Genomic DNA, 15,656 nt, shown 5'->3' on the forward strand with positions numbered 1-15,656 from the left:
ACCATAATTACCATTTAAACATGGGGTAGCAGTGAGGTGAGGGAGATGGTTGCTTTCGCCCCAGGTCACGCACGCTAGGCTGCTTTTCCTGATTACTTGATTAAGTGAGGCTAGAGCAAATCAAACAATCGGAAAAGTTTATCTGTGCACACCAGATGGTTTTCCCTGAATAACAAGAATATTTCCATACCATTGGCTGTGTATGTATGCATGTGTATATATATATCCTGCCAATTTCTTCCAATTGCTCATAACATTTCTATTTAAATCACTATAATTTACATATAATATGATTGTATGCAATAGCCAATACGGTAGTAATGAAAACCATTCATTTCTCTTTATTTTAAAAAGTCAAACTGTATTGTAAAGGGAAAAAAATACACCTGCATGGTTCTGTTACATAAGATGTAGAGAACAATTTAAGTCATTTTGATGGGGCAACCATGACCGCTCCTGTTTGAAATGGCACATCTCCATCACCAATAATAGAGACAGGGTCTTAGAACCGGCAAAAAATTCAATTGTCGCATAATTGGCAGAAATGTAAAATGAGTTTACAAAAACAGTTTGCCTTTGACAGGACCAAGTTATCATGGCTACACAGATGGACCTCTGGCAAATAAGAATTCCATGACTAAATATTATAGCTGTGAAATGTGCCTCCAAACGGACTAATTTTAAAGGGAACCATCTGTCCATAAAAAGTTCCCCTTTGTTACATGAAAGGGATTTGGATCTATTCAGCTAAATGTGGCACTGTGACCGTCTTCTAGAGGAGTATAAAGAAGGGTACAAGTAAGGATTCAGAAAGAAAACATGTTGGAAATTAAAATAATAGTAAAGCCCTTACATTACAGTTGAACTAGGTTTTAGGAGGTAGGGAATAGAGAAGGAAAAAAACAAAATACAGACAGACTCCTTTGACAAGTCCTTCTACTGCATTTGGTGCTATGTTTATGTAAAAATACAAATCAAGATGGTAGTTGTAGCTAGAGGTCCTCAGTCTGCTTCCTCTTCCTCAGACTCAGACTCTGTAAAAATAAAGACATCAGTCAGCATTATGCTCACAAATTAAAACATTGATGCATGCTATAAGCATTACAAACAATGCAATTTCAATTGAGAAAAAAACAAGACACTGAACACATGGGATAAATCAGGTACGTCAGTTTGTACTCGTGCTTTGTACTACTAAAAACATCAACCCTTGGCATAATTTTGGCAATTAAGGTAAAAAGGAGGCCCTGAGATGCTTACCTTCCTCTGCATTCTTGAGCCATTCAACAAACTTTTTCATTTGTTCAAGGAAAACGCTCTTTCCTTTGGCAACGTGGACTTCGTTGTACCACTTCAGAATTGCCTCCTCACTCAAGACATCGGCTTTGAAAAGACAAAGACATTTTTAAAAATCTGCACAAATATTTCCACATGTGCTTGAAAAACAAGTCACCAGGCAGGTTGACAACATCAATCAAGACACACTTAAAGCTATAATCTCTGACCATCTGGCAGCATTCACACATGGCTTCCCACTATAAAACTTTACTTTTTCCACACAAACATGAGGATGGTAAAAGGAGCTTTAAGGACACAAATAATATACCTTTGTAGAGCAGCACAACAATTTTCTGGAAAGAGTTCATGAAGTGGATGTTGTCGTAACAGTACTCCTGGATCTTCAGCAGGAGAGTTACTTCAGAGAGGCCCTGGGAGGTAAACGCCTTCAACAGTGGGCTGTATTGCTGTAAAAAAAAAAGGGAAATTACAATTAAGAATCTTCTTGAAACAACTGTATTTTATGTAGTTCCTAAACTATCATGCGGCGTACGTGTAATTATGACTGGTAAAACAATGTATTAATACATTTTAAAAATCAGACACTGATACGACACTGACTGGCCAGTCACCAGTCATTGTTGATCTGCTGAAAAACAGTCAATTTAGAGCGTTAGCCAATCGATCGGTATAACTCTGTGCAAGAGCAGATATACAAGTTGTCACCTTTAAGAGTTTGATGGCTTGTTCTGTGACCAGCTCCTCTTTCTTGTTCCACTCCACAGAGCTCATTACACTGGCCCAAATCAGTGCAATCATCGTCTGCTCAGAGATGTTATTCTTCTTGATTTCCTCTCGGACGTAGGCGATGACCTGTAAGACCAGAGCCCAGATATGATAAGAAAAAGCAATCTTATGTGCCAAGATACACAAAATGGGTTTATGTAAAAGCAGCTGAAAAACTAAACTAGGCTTACATCTTTGAGAGGGTCCCCACGTGACATCTGCTCCTCAAGCTCTTTCTGCAACTCCTTGCGAGCACCTATGGATTGCTGGTTTCTGGCAAAGTCTGAAAGCTCCTTTAGTCCGGCATCCGAGAAGTACTTCGAGAAGTGCTCACAACTGCGCTTGTTGGCAGGGAACAGCTCCTGAAAAAGCACAGTCAAATATTGAGGCAGACCCTGTTCAGCTAGATGAGCCTTCTTCAGTCTTTTTTCCCCATAAATTGCCTGAGTACTGGATACCACAATCATACAGATTCTTATATCTTATTTTCTCCAAACAACCTCATTTAGAGTACACAGGCAGACGGTTGACCCTTCCTGCATTGGGAAGCATAATGCTTCATCTGCACCTCGTCATTCTCACCATGAGCCTGCTGTCCATGCCAACCTTTCGAAGACTGGAAGAAACAGAGTTGATGTCCTTTTCAGAAAGCCAGGATTTGAAGAGTTTTACAGCAAAGCAAGCTGAAACACCTGAACAAATGCATAAAAATATGAGTCAGCTGTTGCAAACCGATCTGCCAGGATAAAGTTAGGCTGAGTAATACAACGGTAAACAATATCACAGGATGCGATTAGACAGGTTTTAACTGGAATAATGCCCAAAATGACATGGATCCAGTAGATAAAATCAGTTGGGACCACAGGTATATTGCGTATGCATAAATCTCAAAAAATAAAAATAAAAAACTTAATATGATTTCAGTGACAGTAAATCTGAAATGGAAAACAGCTCCCCTTTATCTACAGTGACATTAAGGGTTCCGATACAGTAAGCCAAATGGGGATCAGTTGGTTGATAACTAACAAGAAGTTGCAGTACAGGAAGGCCAAATATAATTTTGTCATAGTTTAGAACACTGTCAACGTTTCATATTGTAACCGCCAGGAAGCAATGACATGCTTTTTTTTTTCTTCTTCTTTGTAAATTCTTGGTACAGAGTGGGACATTTTGTCACAATTCTTGATTGAATGTTTATGTAAGAAAAGAATCAAAACACAACATTAAACAATCCAGTATTTGTTAGACTAAAGTTTGATCAGCTGCTCTTAGTAGGCACTTCTTCTTTGAGGGTAGCTTGGCGTGTCCGTTTTTAATCCAGTTTGCATGAATATGTTGTGTACATTTGTGACTGCCAACTATCTAATCAGGCCAAATGTTTAGTGTGCGTCATAATGCTCCGGTCATTGTAATTGTAAAGTATAATGCTTACTCTACTTGTGTTTCAGAAAAATTGTTATTTGGGCACTTGCGTTGATTTCCAGGTTCATAATTAACAAAACAGACAAATGAAGAAAAAAACGAAATATCTAGACTTCATAAATCTATGAATGGCTTAGTAAGCGTATAAGCAAAGTTGTTGGTCACCTCTCAGTCATTTACTAATACATATGTAAGAATACAACCTTGATCATTTTTATGCAGTGGAGAAACAAACAAATCTCGAGTTAAACAGCATTTGATATGGTGAATGAATCTTTCTCTGATGCCACAGATATCAGACATGACTGCAGGCATGTACTGTTTTTCCATTTAATACAACTCCAAAACATTATAGGTCCTTTCATTGCTGCTTTATATCTGCATGAGATGTGGATGGGAAACTGTGGGCAGTCTAGTTTGTAGCTTTTTCAAAAACGGGGAAAAAAGGATTTCCCTCCTTGCTTCCAAATACCTGAAAGAGTACCGATTCATTAACTGTTCCTGAGCTAGTGCCTGGTTAGTGCGGTGTCAGCACTAAAAACGTATTGTTTTACAACTATTCATTTGCAGGTATCCTTAATCGCAGTCTGACTACTTCTACCTGCGGACCTTATCTGAAACAATGAACAGCACAATGAAGCATGCCTATGAGGCAGAGACGTAGTTACCTTCTTTGACTAGGTTCTCATTGAAGAGGCTGCTAAGAATGGCTGCAGAGAGATGGCCATTGCCCAGCAGAATTCCTGTTAGCATGGCAAGCTTGTTGCGCTCAGACTCTGTGAAGCCCTTGAGGAACAGCAGCAGCTGCCAAAAAGAGATAAATACAATATTGTAGGCTGAATTGAGTCAGATCTATATTCACATTTGGATTTTTTACATTGTAGAATAACATGGGGGCGGTGTAGCGGATAGCACTGTGGGTTCTCCCCATGTTAGCATGGGTTGTCCAGCTTCCTCCCACAGTCCAAAGACATGCAGGATGGGGATAGGTTAATCGATGACTCTAAATTCCCCATAGGTGTGAATGTGAGTGTGAATGGTTGTCCGTCTCTATATGTTAGCCATGTGATAGACTGGCAACCACTCCAGGGTGTACCCTGCCTTCACCCAATGTCAGCTGGGATCGGCTCCATTCCCCCGCGACCCTGAATACAGGATAAGCGGTAGACGATGGAGAATAACATGGTCAAGAATAAAGAAACTCTGTGTTCCTGTAAAGATGCATTTAACAAAAGACAAACCTTTTTAATCTCCTCCTGAAACCCTTTCTCCAAGTATTTGTAACGCCTGATGAGCTTGTTAAAGACCTACAGGAAACACAAAACATGATTCATAATTTGTACCAACTAAAAAAAGTGAATATTGAATAGTAATTGAATGGCACTCACCTGGGCATATGCCTGCATGGTCTCCATGTCCTCTTGTGCTCTGAAGAGACAGAATTCTGTGCGGGTCATGTCATCTGACAAGGTACCGCCTGGAGCTGAAAAGAAATGAATGTAAGATAGTGTGTTAACAATTGCATAAAACTGAATTAAGAACATAAAATATTTCCTGGGAACTATTTTTCTGACCACAGAGCATTCAGTTGTACAAAGTGTGAAACAAATATGAAAGAGTGTCCTGCTTCTTACCCAGCATCCCACCAGCCACCAGGATGTCGAATAGAGTCTCGGCATAGCGTCGGTAGTCAAGCTTGGCACCAGAGGCATCAAGGAACTTCGCGACAGCTTCCAAATCAGTGCCAGATTGGTTCAGACCTTGTACAATGCTTTCCTGAAACTGGGTGGGGTCAAACCTCTCCTTTTCATCTGTTGAAACAACAGATATTTTTCTTGAATGTATCCCTGCAACTTATGACCGTACAGCATTTTCAACTACATGTCCAACCTCATGCATACAATTCACATGTTATCTTAATTGCATAAGGAAGTTTAGTTAAGTGCTACAGTATAGACACATTTATTTTAGGTTTCTGTGGGTGTCTATTGACCTAATCTAAATGCATTTGCCACATAACAGTAAGCAAACTGTAAAAAAAAAAAGAAATGTGTTTAATATCTAGTCAGTGAACAAATGGGCCTGAGCTAGTGAAACTTTACAATGGTGTTTCTGTGTCTGTGGTTGTAAACAGGTAAGGTGCTGGATGGAAAAGTTAGCACTTTAGCAGCTAGAAGACATCCACCAGGTGCTCTTTGTAAAATTAGATGGAGGCCTACTTTATTGATAAAACTAATATCCAAGACCATCCAAAAGAGATCTCTTTAACCCCAGTATGCACTCTCGCGTGATTCCTTTAAGTTGCTCACCTCTTTTACGGGTTTTGAAACGCTGGCCTGTTAGCGTAGGCTTCTGCTGCCTTTGATTACTCATAAAATACCCTCTGGAAGAAAAAGAGAGATGACATAGGATCATGATTATAACACACATGTGAAACATATTTTCTAAGCCTATTGATCTGCGATGCATTGGGCGAAACAAACCCGATTTGGTTATTCACATGGCTGAAAACAACTATTTCAGACAAAGCACCCATTTACAGCCATTACGTCCAGTTAAAGTTAATTTACCAAATTACGCCAGTGCAACAGAACATTCAACGTTGAAGGCTGTTTTTAAATTGGTACTAATCAAAATATATCGCTAGGATAGTTGTAACGGAAACAAATGGGAGTTAGCATCTAGGATAGCACTGGAGTTAGCATCTAGGACAGCAAGGCATTAGCCATACCAACATTAGATAAACTGTAACGTTAAAAGCAACAGTCTCGAACACGTGTCTGGTGTTCATTGATATGATGCAAATATACCAAACGACTTAACGCTACGAATATCTGCCCGACTTCAAACAACACCGGCTAACGTAGATGCTAACATTAGGCTTGCTAACGTTAAATACACGCAGCCTGACGCAGTGTCGTAAAAAAAATCTTAAATATATGACCGTCGTTTGATCACATTCAATACAAACAAAGAGCAACTCACCTAAATTCTATTAATGAGCAAAAACAATCTGTGAAATAAAAACTAACACAACCGGAGTCCAGTAACGTTACAATCAGTTCCAGCCGCCAGGAAAGAGAAAAGTGTAGACGTAACAGCGCATGCGTATGAGCACTGACGCCAAGTGGGTCATTGCAGTTGTGTGTGGGTGTGGGGGGGTTGGTATCGTTCACAAACTATTCAAAACTTAGAGAAAATTGTCGAAATGAAATAACGATAGTAATCGTACTAACTTTTATATTATTCAATGCAATGTGGTCGCATTTTACCTTCTGCCTGTTGAGCGGAACGGAGTTCTATAACCTCAATCCAACTGTTACCCCCCTACAGATCGTAGTCTTTTTCTTTAGTTAGGGAGGCTACGCAATTGCCAGACCTGTCTTCACAACGCTGTGTCAGCGCTAAAATAATGAATAGGAAACATGTTTCAGACCCACAAAAAAACTGAACAGCGTCAGTTTTCTAGACATCAGACATGGGTTAAGCCATAACTTGTGCATAAAGTATATAGTTATACATGAAGTGTAGTTTCACAGCCAATGGTTTAACCCTATCTATTGACTGATGTGACTAGGTTAGTAGGCTATCATTAAATAATCGTCGACAAGTCGTTGCTATCTAGCCTTAAGACACAGGAGGGGGGTGTTGTGCTATCGGGTGGATAGGCTATCTATGGGAAAACTGTAATGTTGCATTACCTTCACCTCGTAAATATTGGATCTGATTCCCTCCTTTAAACGTGTTTGCTCGACACGCCCCCCACCCCACCCTTGAACCTTAAACTGTAGGACATATGCTAAACAAACTAATTTAATGCATGGTTTTACCACAAATAATCAGTACATTAAGCTGCCTACAAACATCACGTATCCATGAAATTCATTTCCCAGAATGTCTGTGCTCGTTTGTAAAACAAGCCCACCCTCTGGCCCAATGAAGGTTGGGTTAAAGACTAGACATGCACTTTGTGCTGTTTTTGTATGTGAGGTCAAATATAAGAAACGGTTGGTGTTCCAAAGTGTTGGTTGTGTGTGGAAAGCTTTATCATTTCACATTCATGTGGCATAAAAAACAAAAACACATTAATATTTCCGATAACATTTGAAGGCATCACAACCCCACCTCCCCCGCGCTGGAGGTGATTAGGGGACGCTGGACTAGCCCAGAGACGCCGCTCCAGCCACTCCCTACGCCCGGCGTACCCTGCACTCTCAAGTCCACCCGGAGCTCCACTCAAAGAGCTGAGATCCAGATGAGAGCCACGTCCAGCAGCCTCATCCAGCACGGCAGACGCGAGTAAAGGCAGCGGGGCGAAGGGCTTCAGGAGCAACTCCAGACTTGGAGAAGCACCTCTGGGATCCTACTTCTGTCCGCGGATTGGATTTAGGACGACGGGGGAGCAACTCTTGCGGAGATAAAGAGGCAAGTTTGAAACGTCCTCTCTTAACGCGCGCTGAAAATGTTACAACTGTAATGTTCTCGTCTGTTTGAATCGTATTTGTTGCGCTCGCCGCAACTTTTTCATCCAAACTAACTTTTGCACCATCTGCCCCACAAGCCCATTCATTCCTTCTCACTTCGCGCAGGAGGGGGTTGGGGTTCTGCTTTAATCTTTCCTTTTCTTTGTGTGCGGATTGCAATAGTTTGAGGATGAAACTACTGTGCGTTTTCGTCTCGCCATGTGTCTAGTTCTTAACCCGAACCCCAAGGCTCATTCAGCAGCGTTACCGGAAAGTAGCCTATGGCCGCTAATTGCACACATCTGCGGGTTTAAGTGCCATCTTTGTCATCCAAGAGAGTCCGAGCGCTGCAGACGCCGACACAGGAGGCAGCAGCACAGCAGATGTGTCAACTCATTAAAGTTCTTTTTTTCGAAGTAGCCTGCTGCTCAATAACGCCAATATCTGAACTACACGTGAATGGAAAGTTCTCTGTAATAAATGGGCGTTTTCAGTCAGTCGTGAAGGGGTGAATGAAGCCGGTAAACTCTGACCTCCATGTTGGGATCATTCAAAGTGTGCTGTTTAATTAAAACGACATCCTTCCCCTCTTTGATCCGAGGACACACTCGGGTCATTACAGGAAATGAGACAAACGCCAGCTTCAAACTAAATTAGGGTGGCTCTACCCTCGTGTCGCCCTTAGTTTTAGGAGGCTGGAATAAATGAATGCTCAGCCTCATGAATACAACTATTCACCTCACTGAGAAACATCCTCCTTGTCAGAGTTGACCTGCTTTCTGTCTGCTGGCCTGTGGGATCCAGCCGGAAAGTTATAAAATCAAAGTAGGGGGGGATATAAAAACTGTAGTAGAAAAGGATACATCATGCTACAGTATTGAAATATTCTGTGGTTGCATTAAATGATAATAAAAAGACTTGGTTATGAGAAACATGCTGCTGTGAGATCATTGTGGATGCATGTGATGTTCTTGAATACATGTGTCTGCATGTTTTGATTGAAAACAGCAGCTGTGACAGGTTTTCAAATGTGAATCAAGGCCTGAGCCTGATCGGACTCAGTCTAAACACAAGTTTTAACCTTCGTGTTGATTTTTTTTTTTTTTCCTCTTTTTCTTTTAAAAGCAGTCTAGTCTAAACTATGAGCAGTTTCCACACGTCTCCAGCATAAAAGCATTCATTCTTAAGTATTGGGCTATAAATGATTCAACACATGAATTCAGTGGAAATGCTACAAACGCAGTCTTGTTTTAGGCCTACTTTAAATGTTCTAGTTTGTCGCTTGCCTTTTGATGGAGGATTGTTTCTATGCTTTGACATTACTTTGTATCCTGCTGTTTTCGACTCCCAAAGCCATCTGTGGACTTGAAATCCCAAGAGGATCAGATAAAACCTTAAAAAAAGAGGAAAAAAAAAAAGATTGTGCCTTTCTCTTTGTGGTTTTTTTTCCACAAATATGCCCTGCCTCTGTTAGCCAGAGTCTCAGTCGGGAAGCCAGATGGGAACTTTATTACCCGCGCTGATCAAACAAACGGTGATGTAAGATGACTGTGAAAGGTAGTGTGGTGAGCCTGCAGAGTTGCGCTGAGACTGAGACTGCTGGAAAAAGTAACAACCATTCAGCTCAGTCTTGGGAGACGTCAGTGTGTGGGACTGTTGGCTTCTCGAGTAGCTCTCCTCGGTGTGAGCTTGTTGGCCCGCCTGCTTTCAGTTACATCAGGGTATTTTCTTTTTTTTTTATGTGCCTAACGCCTCCTTCATGAACACTGTTGTGTGTGTCCGTGTGTGTGTGGTCCAAAGTCCCCCAGCCAGCGCCATGGTGATGAATACCGTTTGCCTGTAGAGCTTAGCGTAGTGAGCGTGTGTCTTGTGTCCGTTGTCATCAGAGATGGACAGCGGTGCACATGTGCAGCCGCACCGACTGTCCCATGAAAAGCCTCCAGCAGCCCCTGTTAAAGGCTGATTTCCTGCAACCAAAGCCCTGTGGATGATAAGTAATTACATCATTGCCTCATCAACTTTGATACACCATTTCCAATTTATGTTACTTTGTAGTTGAAAGGGTAAAAATGCCCCCCCCCCCCCCCCCCCCCCCCCCCACACACACACACAATACACACACACACACACACACACACACACACACACCCATGCTGTTTGCCTTGGAACATTCTCCACACATATGATTTTACTGCTTAAAACGTGTATGTCCTTGTATGTGTCCCTGTGGAGCTAGAGTAATACAGTTGTACAGATTTTGTTTCAGCTCACTGGTTCTTTGTTAAGGCCACTACAGCTGCTTTCTCCATCCACTTATTGCAGTCCAAGCCAGACCAAGTGTTTGCCAGCCTGAAGTTGCTAATACAGAGGCAGCCTGGGGAACATTTGAGTGCAGTCATGTACTATAAAACAGTGGGGAAAAAAAAAAAATGTAACCTTGCAGGGTCCTCCTGTGTTTGTTTATTTGAAGGCTGATAAGTGGTTAGGCGACATTAATGCTATTATTACTCAGTGCGACAGCGTGCACCCGGAGCATCGGAAAATAACAGCTGTACAAACTGGGAAGTCAGGGTAGAGTTTTTATACAAAACCACATTTCTCCTTTTTATGAAGTGTTACAAGTGGAGTATGTGTATAGATGTGAGCATGCTTTATGTATTGCCATTTTAAAGAGGTTCGACAGTACGTCAACTGCTGCCTGTTCAATGATGCAAGTTGGAATCGGTAGTAAAAGTGCATAACTTTGTGAAAGTGCAGTGAAATAAGTTTGCACAAGGGATGTGTTAATTAATGCTCCATTGCTTCGAGAAGGGGGGGCATGTCAATCTGCCCAATTTGTCAAAATAAATACAATAATTACCTGAGTTGAGAGACTTAACCTTAAGTCTAACATTTTTTCAAAGCGGTTTTCAACATGGAAGAACAGAGAGCAAGAGGGTCCAAAATGGAGGAAGCTGTCGTAGCTTAGAAGTTTTGCGCGACCCACTTTGATTTAAGCTCCCCTGTCGGGTACACTCTGCTGACTGCTCCACAAAAAGAGCAATGGTTTTCAGACGATCATCAGACAGGACGTGAGCAGGCATTTACAAGTCAAACTGTCTGCTGGGAATAAGGCCCTTTTGATCACCACATTTTGATTCCGGTGTTGCTGGAACCTGATTGGTGCATCGCCATTTTTCAGCTGGGCCCTCGCCACCTTGAATCAGCAAACGCACAACTCCCATGAGACCAGCACTGTTCTAACTTTTGTGATCACGTTGCTCATACCAAGAAGCCAATTAAGAATGCGTTTCCGGGGCCTTCTAAAGCTAACACATTAGACTGTTGTTTTTAGAAGTCGTCTTGTCTCTTCTCAATCAAGGTTTTTGTATGCTTGGAGGATTAATTATGGTATGGCTGGCTGGCTGGCTGGCTGGGATCCTTTTGTCATTTTGATTACTAGGCGTAGGCTCGTGTTTTGCAAATCTACCAATCTCCCTGCAATTTCTGCCATATTGTCAATAAATTGCAGTGTTTGTTTGGTTCACAGGTTTATATTTAACCAGGTTGGAAGGTCGTGTGGCATGAAAACGCCATTCGACTGGCGCAGTAGATCGAAATCATGAAATCGGCAGCCATTAAGTGCCCGTTCCAAGAGGTTTGCAGTTTGTTCTGAATTTTTAGCACACGGAGCGTGATTACTCATGCACAGATCTGCACCTGGAGTGCTGCTGAGGACTCTGGATTCCAGGTCATTTTCTCAGGCAGGAGCTTGCTCTCTGTCCTCCTAAACCTCTGTTCTGGCCCACTCTTTGGCACAGCCCAATGCCCTACTGCTGCTCCATTAGGGAGGGCTTTAATCTCCATCCTTGCCAGCGGCCTGTGATGTGGGCCTCTCCTGCCCTGACGAGGCCAGCTCGATCCGCGGGGGAATTGCGCAGACTATTACGCTCCAAAATGCAGTCTATGTCACTGTAGACTGCAAGCTTGCTTTGTTAACGATGAAAAAATGCCAATTTCAGAAATTGGTAGCCACTTTGAGCTGCTTTTATTTCTATTCAAGCACATGCAGCCTAACAAGGAACAGCTGGTTTACTGGCTCCACTTTTGCACGTTTTCACTAATACTGTTTTTTTCATGCATGTGAAGGCCTGCGCGGCCATTGACCTTTTTGGTCGAGTGACTCTCCTCCTTGCTGAAGGACAGGAAAGAACATGTGGCCTCAGTCTAGGGCCTGTAACACAATGTACATTTAATGGTGTTTTTTCATGTTGTCCTCGCAGCTTGATCTGGGGGATCTAGGTCAATGTCAGCGACACGAAAGTAAAGTGTGTCGCATAATATTAGTAGTATGCACTGAAATCCCAGGTCCATCGGATGAAATCTCTCACCCCTGTTTTAGTTTCCCGTTGAAGAACTTGGCTCTTCTATATACAGCACTTTAATCTGTGGGAATTAAGGATCAAACTTCAATTTTAAAATTAAATTCTGTGAGTTGTACTGTATGGCATGTGTAGACACAAAACAGTCACTCACTAGTGTCCTTCTCCTGACATTCAAGGCGCTCTAACGCATTGCGTGACATCGCATGGGGGGGGGGGGGGGGGTATAATGTTATACTGAGGCTAGCAGAGGAGGGCTAATGTACTAGGATGTCCTAGCAATAAACAAATTATTAGGAAATCCTATTGAAACACTTTCCAGATTCAGATCTAACCAAGACGTTTCTTGTTTTGTTTTGACAATCTGTTTTTGATGCATAAGATCAGCACCTAATGTGCCAAACTTAAATGATGTGTAAACCACCATCTGCCACACACAGACATTGCCAAAACCTGACGTTTTGGAGCGCACGCTCTGAAAACAGGACATGCCTCCAGACGAGGGCATTTGACCATAACTTTCGCTACATCACTCATTCATGAGATTTCGATTTGAGATTAATAGCTGCTGAACCACGTGGGCATAATGTTTGGATCCTAAACATGCATCAAAGAGATTTAATCAATCTCTCTGATGCAAAATGCATCAGAGAGATTGATAAAGCGGGACACTTATAATCCAGTTAAACTCATTCGCTCAAGGTTCATTCAAGGGTCTTTGATTTAGACTGATGAAATGACTCTTGAAAAAGAGAGATTCTATAATCATAATAAAGAAGATTTTTCTTTAGTATTTGCTGCTTTGTGTGCATTGAGGCAAACTAAATGTTTTTTTTATTCCCCCCAACATAGACTGGTTATATTCCTCATCCCTCCACCACTCAGCAGTGAGGATAATCCCCTGAGTTTAATCAAGGCTGTCAGGTTTTCTCTCATTTTCCCCTTTTTGGATCCAGTGCAGCCGTTAACAGCAGGCAGCAACTCCTATTAATGGGATTGTGTCACTGGCTGCCTAGAAGCCACTTCCAAATCTGGGGTAGTGGGTTATCAGCAGAGGAGCTGAGGGCAGGCAGCGCCCCAGCTGCAGACAGATGCCGTATGTTGTTGGTCAGAACGGCTCTCGGGACGACATGGACCCACACGGTTGTCCCCCGGGGCATTAGGGGCCTCAGCATCTGTTTTCACTGAGGAGTAGGCTATGTCCTTTAAACTCCTGTCTGTTCGTATCCGACTAGACTCAGCACTTTCACTGTAGAATGCCGATGCACTAAATGTGCAGTAGCTGGGTAGTTAGCCACATCGGGGTAATTACTTTGACCGATATTGATTGAGGCAGACTCATGCATACATCATTTGAAGCTCTGAATGACCGATAAAAGAAGGTCATCACTTTTTTTGTGAATTTGAGTTGATTTGTAAGGCGTATTTGATAAAAAAAAATCCTTACTGTAAGAATCCATTCAAACTAATCTAATACTCTTATGAGTAACACACAAATGTGGAATGCTCTATAGATAATATATGCAGTGAGATCAGATCAGTATACTGCTGTTTCATCCCTCCAGGGCATCAGCAACTATGTAAAGAGGAAATGATTTAAAACTGCATTGCAGACAACTGAAGCAGCTGGTAGACGTGAGCTGTCGCTGGGGATGGTTTGGCTAAGTGCCATCAGACAGGCACGTTGCACTAGCCGGCCGGCAAAAAGTAACAGCCGTCACTGGACTGTAGTTTGACGAGTAAGCAAATTATTTCTCCTCCTGCTTTTGTACATGCCTCTGATTCAAGCCCGAGCTGTTGAAGCACTTTTTATATATATGTCTTAATTGCAAAAGAACATCAATCATTCTCCACCATTCTTCCCCCTCTCTCGGCCCACCTTTCAAAAATGTGTTTTCATGCTGAGTGCGAGACTGAGTGAGTGGTTTTTGGAGCTTGAGTCTTGCCTCCCACTAAGAGCTGGGCAACTTCTTTATGGGCCAATAACATTGTGCCCTGCAGGGGAACAGAAGCCAGGGGAAAAGTGAAGTGGAAGTCTACACATGGAATCTATTTTTCTTTTTTTTCTCCAAGAATGTCGTGCTGCTCCAAATTTCCTGAAAAAATGTTGGTTTGACAGTTGATGGAGTTTCTTGGAGACAAAGTGAGGGTTTTGTGCTGAAATGTCGAAGCATCGAGTCATATTTTTATTTTTTTTATTTTTTTGGCTGTCGGCCAGATCACGTACTGTTATCCTGTGATCTAGTTGTTTAATCCCCAAACACGAACTTCACACGCCACATCTGTGGCTGCATTATCAGATATTTGTGTGATATTAATCCATGCAGGGCATTTTATAGAGAGTTTGCTAACTTCAGGGCTTACAATGAATTCCATTCACACCACTGTTTTATTTATGTCTTATTATTATTATTATTATTATTATTATTATTATTATTATTATTATTATATATCTAATATATATTATTTTTATATATAATACATGGTTTATAGCATATCTAAAATGGAGTGCTAAAATAAATAGCGTTGCCGTATTTTCAGTTTCTGGTTATGCAGAAAAGAAAAGGCAAAGTTAGTGGTTAACAATGGATGTCTACATGGCCTCAACTATTAGCCTGTTGTGCACAGCCTGCCACAACGGCAGACATTGGGGTTTTTAGTGCAGCAAAGCCCTGTATCAAGGTCCTGAATGTATCGTAGGCCCCTCTTTTATCTCCAGCCCTATAGCATTGGGATTACTATCCCAAAGGAGCTGGGAGGCAACACAGGACTGAAAAATGCCACCCCCAGCAGTGTCTTTGTCATGGTGCATCCCAGCACAGGTCCTTTACTGGCTGCAAATATGATATTGCTGCAACAAGCAGGAGGGGTGCAGAAAAAGCCATGAAGCGGTTGACTGTTTTAAGGGCTATATCTTTGATTTATAAAAATCCCAGAAACGGGAGCAGATTCCAGCTGAGCAGACACCCAGAGGTCAAGGGCAAAGTTCCTTAGTTATGTAAGAGCCCATGGGACATTCTCGCATGCAACAGGACTGAATAGCCAATCAAAAGGCCCCGTTCCTCCCCTGGAGTCAAACTGCTGCTGTACAAACATGTCCACCCTGGAGTTTATTTGCATTGGCTAAGTTTAGAGCTGTTTATTTTCTGATCAGAGAATGGCTCTTTAAAAAGTTTGTTGGAGAGCCGACTGTAATGGACAACAAACATGAAATAAGGGCCTAATGGCAGTAATAAAGTGATACATTTCTAGAACAAGCGTTTCTCACCAAAACAAACGGCGTGTATCCTTGAGGTCCAACAAATGGGGTTTCGTGCATTTAATTCTAATAAAAAGTCTGCTGGAA

At 41.9% G+C, this 15,656-nt stretch overlaps 2 protein-coding genes across 5 annotated transcripts in view; one reads left to right on the forward strand and one right to left on the reverse strand.

Moving 5' to 3' along the window:
• Window positions 1–318: 318 nt before the first annotated feature.
• On the reverse strand, window positions 319–6,591 carry LOC311021719 (eIF5-mimic protein 2-A-like). Its single transcript, XM_084022475.1, has 12 exons — window positions 6,472–6,591; window positions 5,796–5,869; window positions 5,121–5,297; window positions 4,875–4,969; window positions 4,728–4,793; window positions 4,155–4,290; window positions 2,647–2,756; window positions 2,256–2,426; window positions 2,005–2,151; window positions 1,607–1,745; window positions 1,261–1,383; window positions 319–1,034 (listed from the first exon to the last, which is right to left on the reverse strand). The coding sequence occupies exons 2-12, from the start codon at window positions 5,857–5,859 to the stop codon at window positions 1,003–1,005; spliced, it is 1,260 nt and encodes a 419-aa protein (XP_083878601.1). The 5' UTR covers window positions 5,860–5,869; window positions 6,472–6,591; the 3' UTR covers window positions 319–1,002.
• A 1,047-nt stretch (window positions 6,592–7,638) lies between these two features.
• Window positions 7,639–15,656, forward strand: part of myo1b (myosin IB) — a 56,266-nt gene continuing 48,248 nt past the window's right edge. Inside the window, exon 1 of one of the 4 annotated variants that reach the window (XM_084022471.1) lies at window positions 7,639–7,911. The gene's annotated coding sequence lies outside the window, so the exon portion shown is untranslated. The remainder of the gene's footprint in view (window positions 7,912–15,656) is intronic. The other 3 variants (XM_084022472.1, XM_084022473.1, XM_084022474.1) reach the window with 3 other exon arrangements.

Source organism: Eutrigla gurnardus (genome assembly GCF_963514095.1).
Source record: "Eutrigla gurnardus genome assembly, chromosome: 12".
Lineage (NCBI taxonomy): Eukaryota > Metazoa > Chordata > Actinopteri > Perciformes > Triglidae > Eutrigla > Eutrigla gurnardus.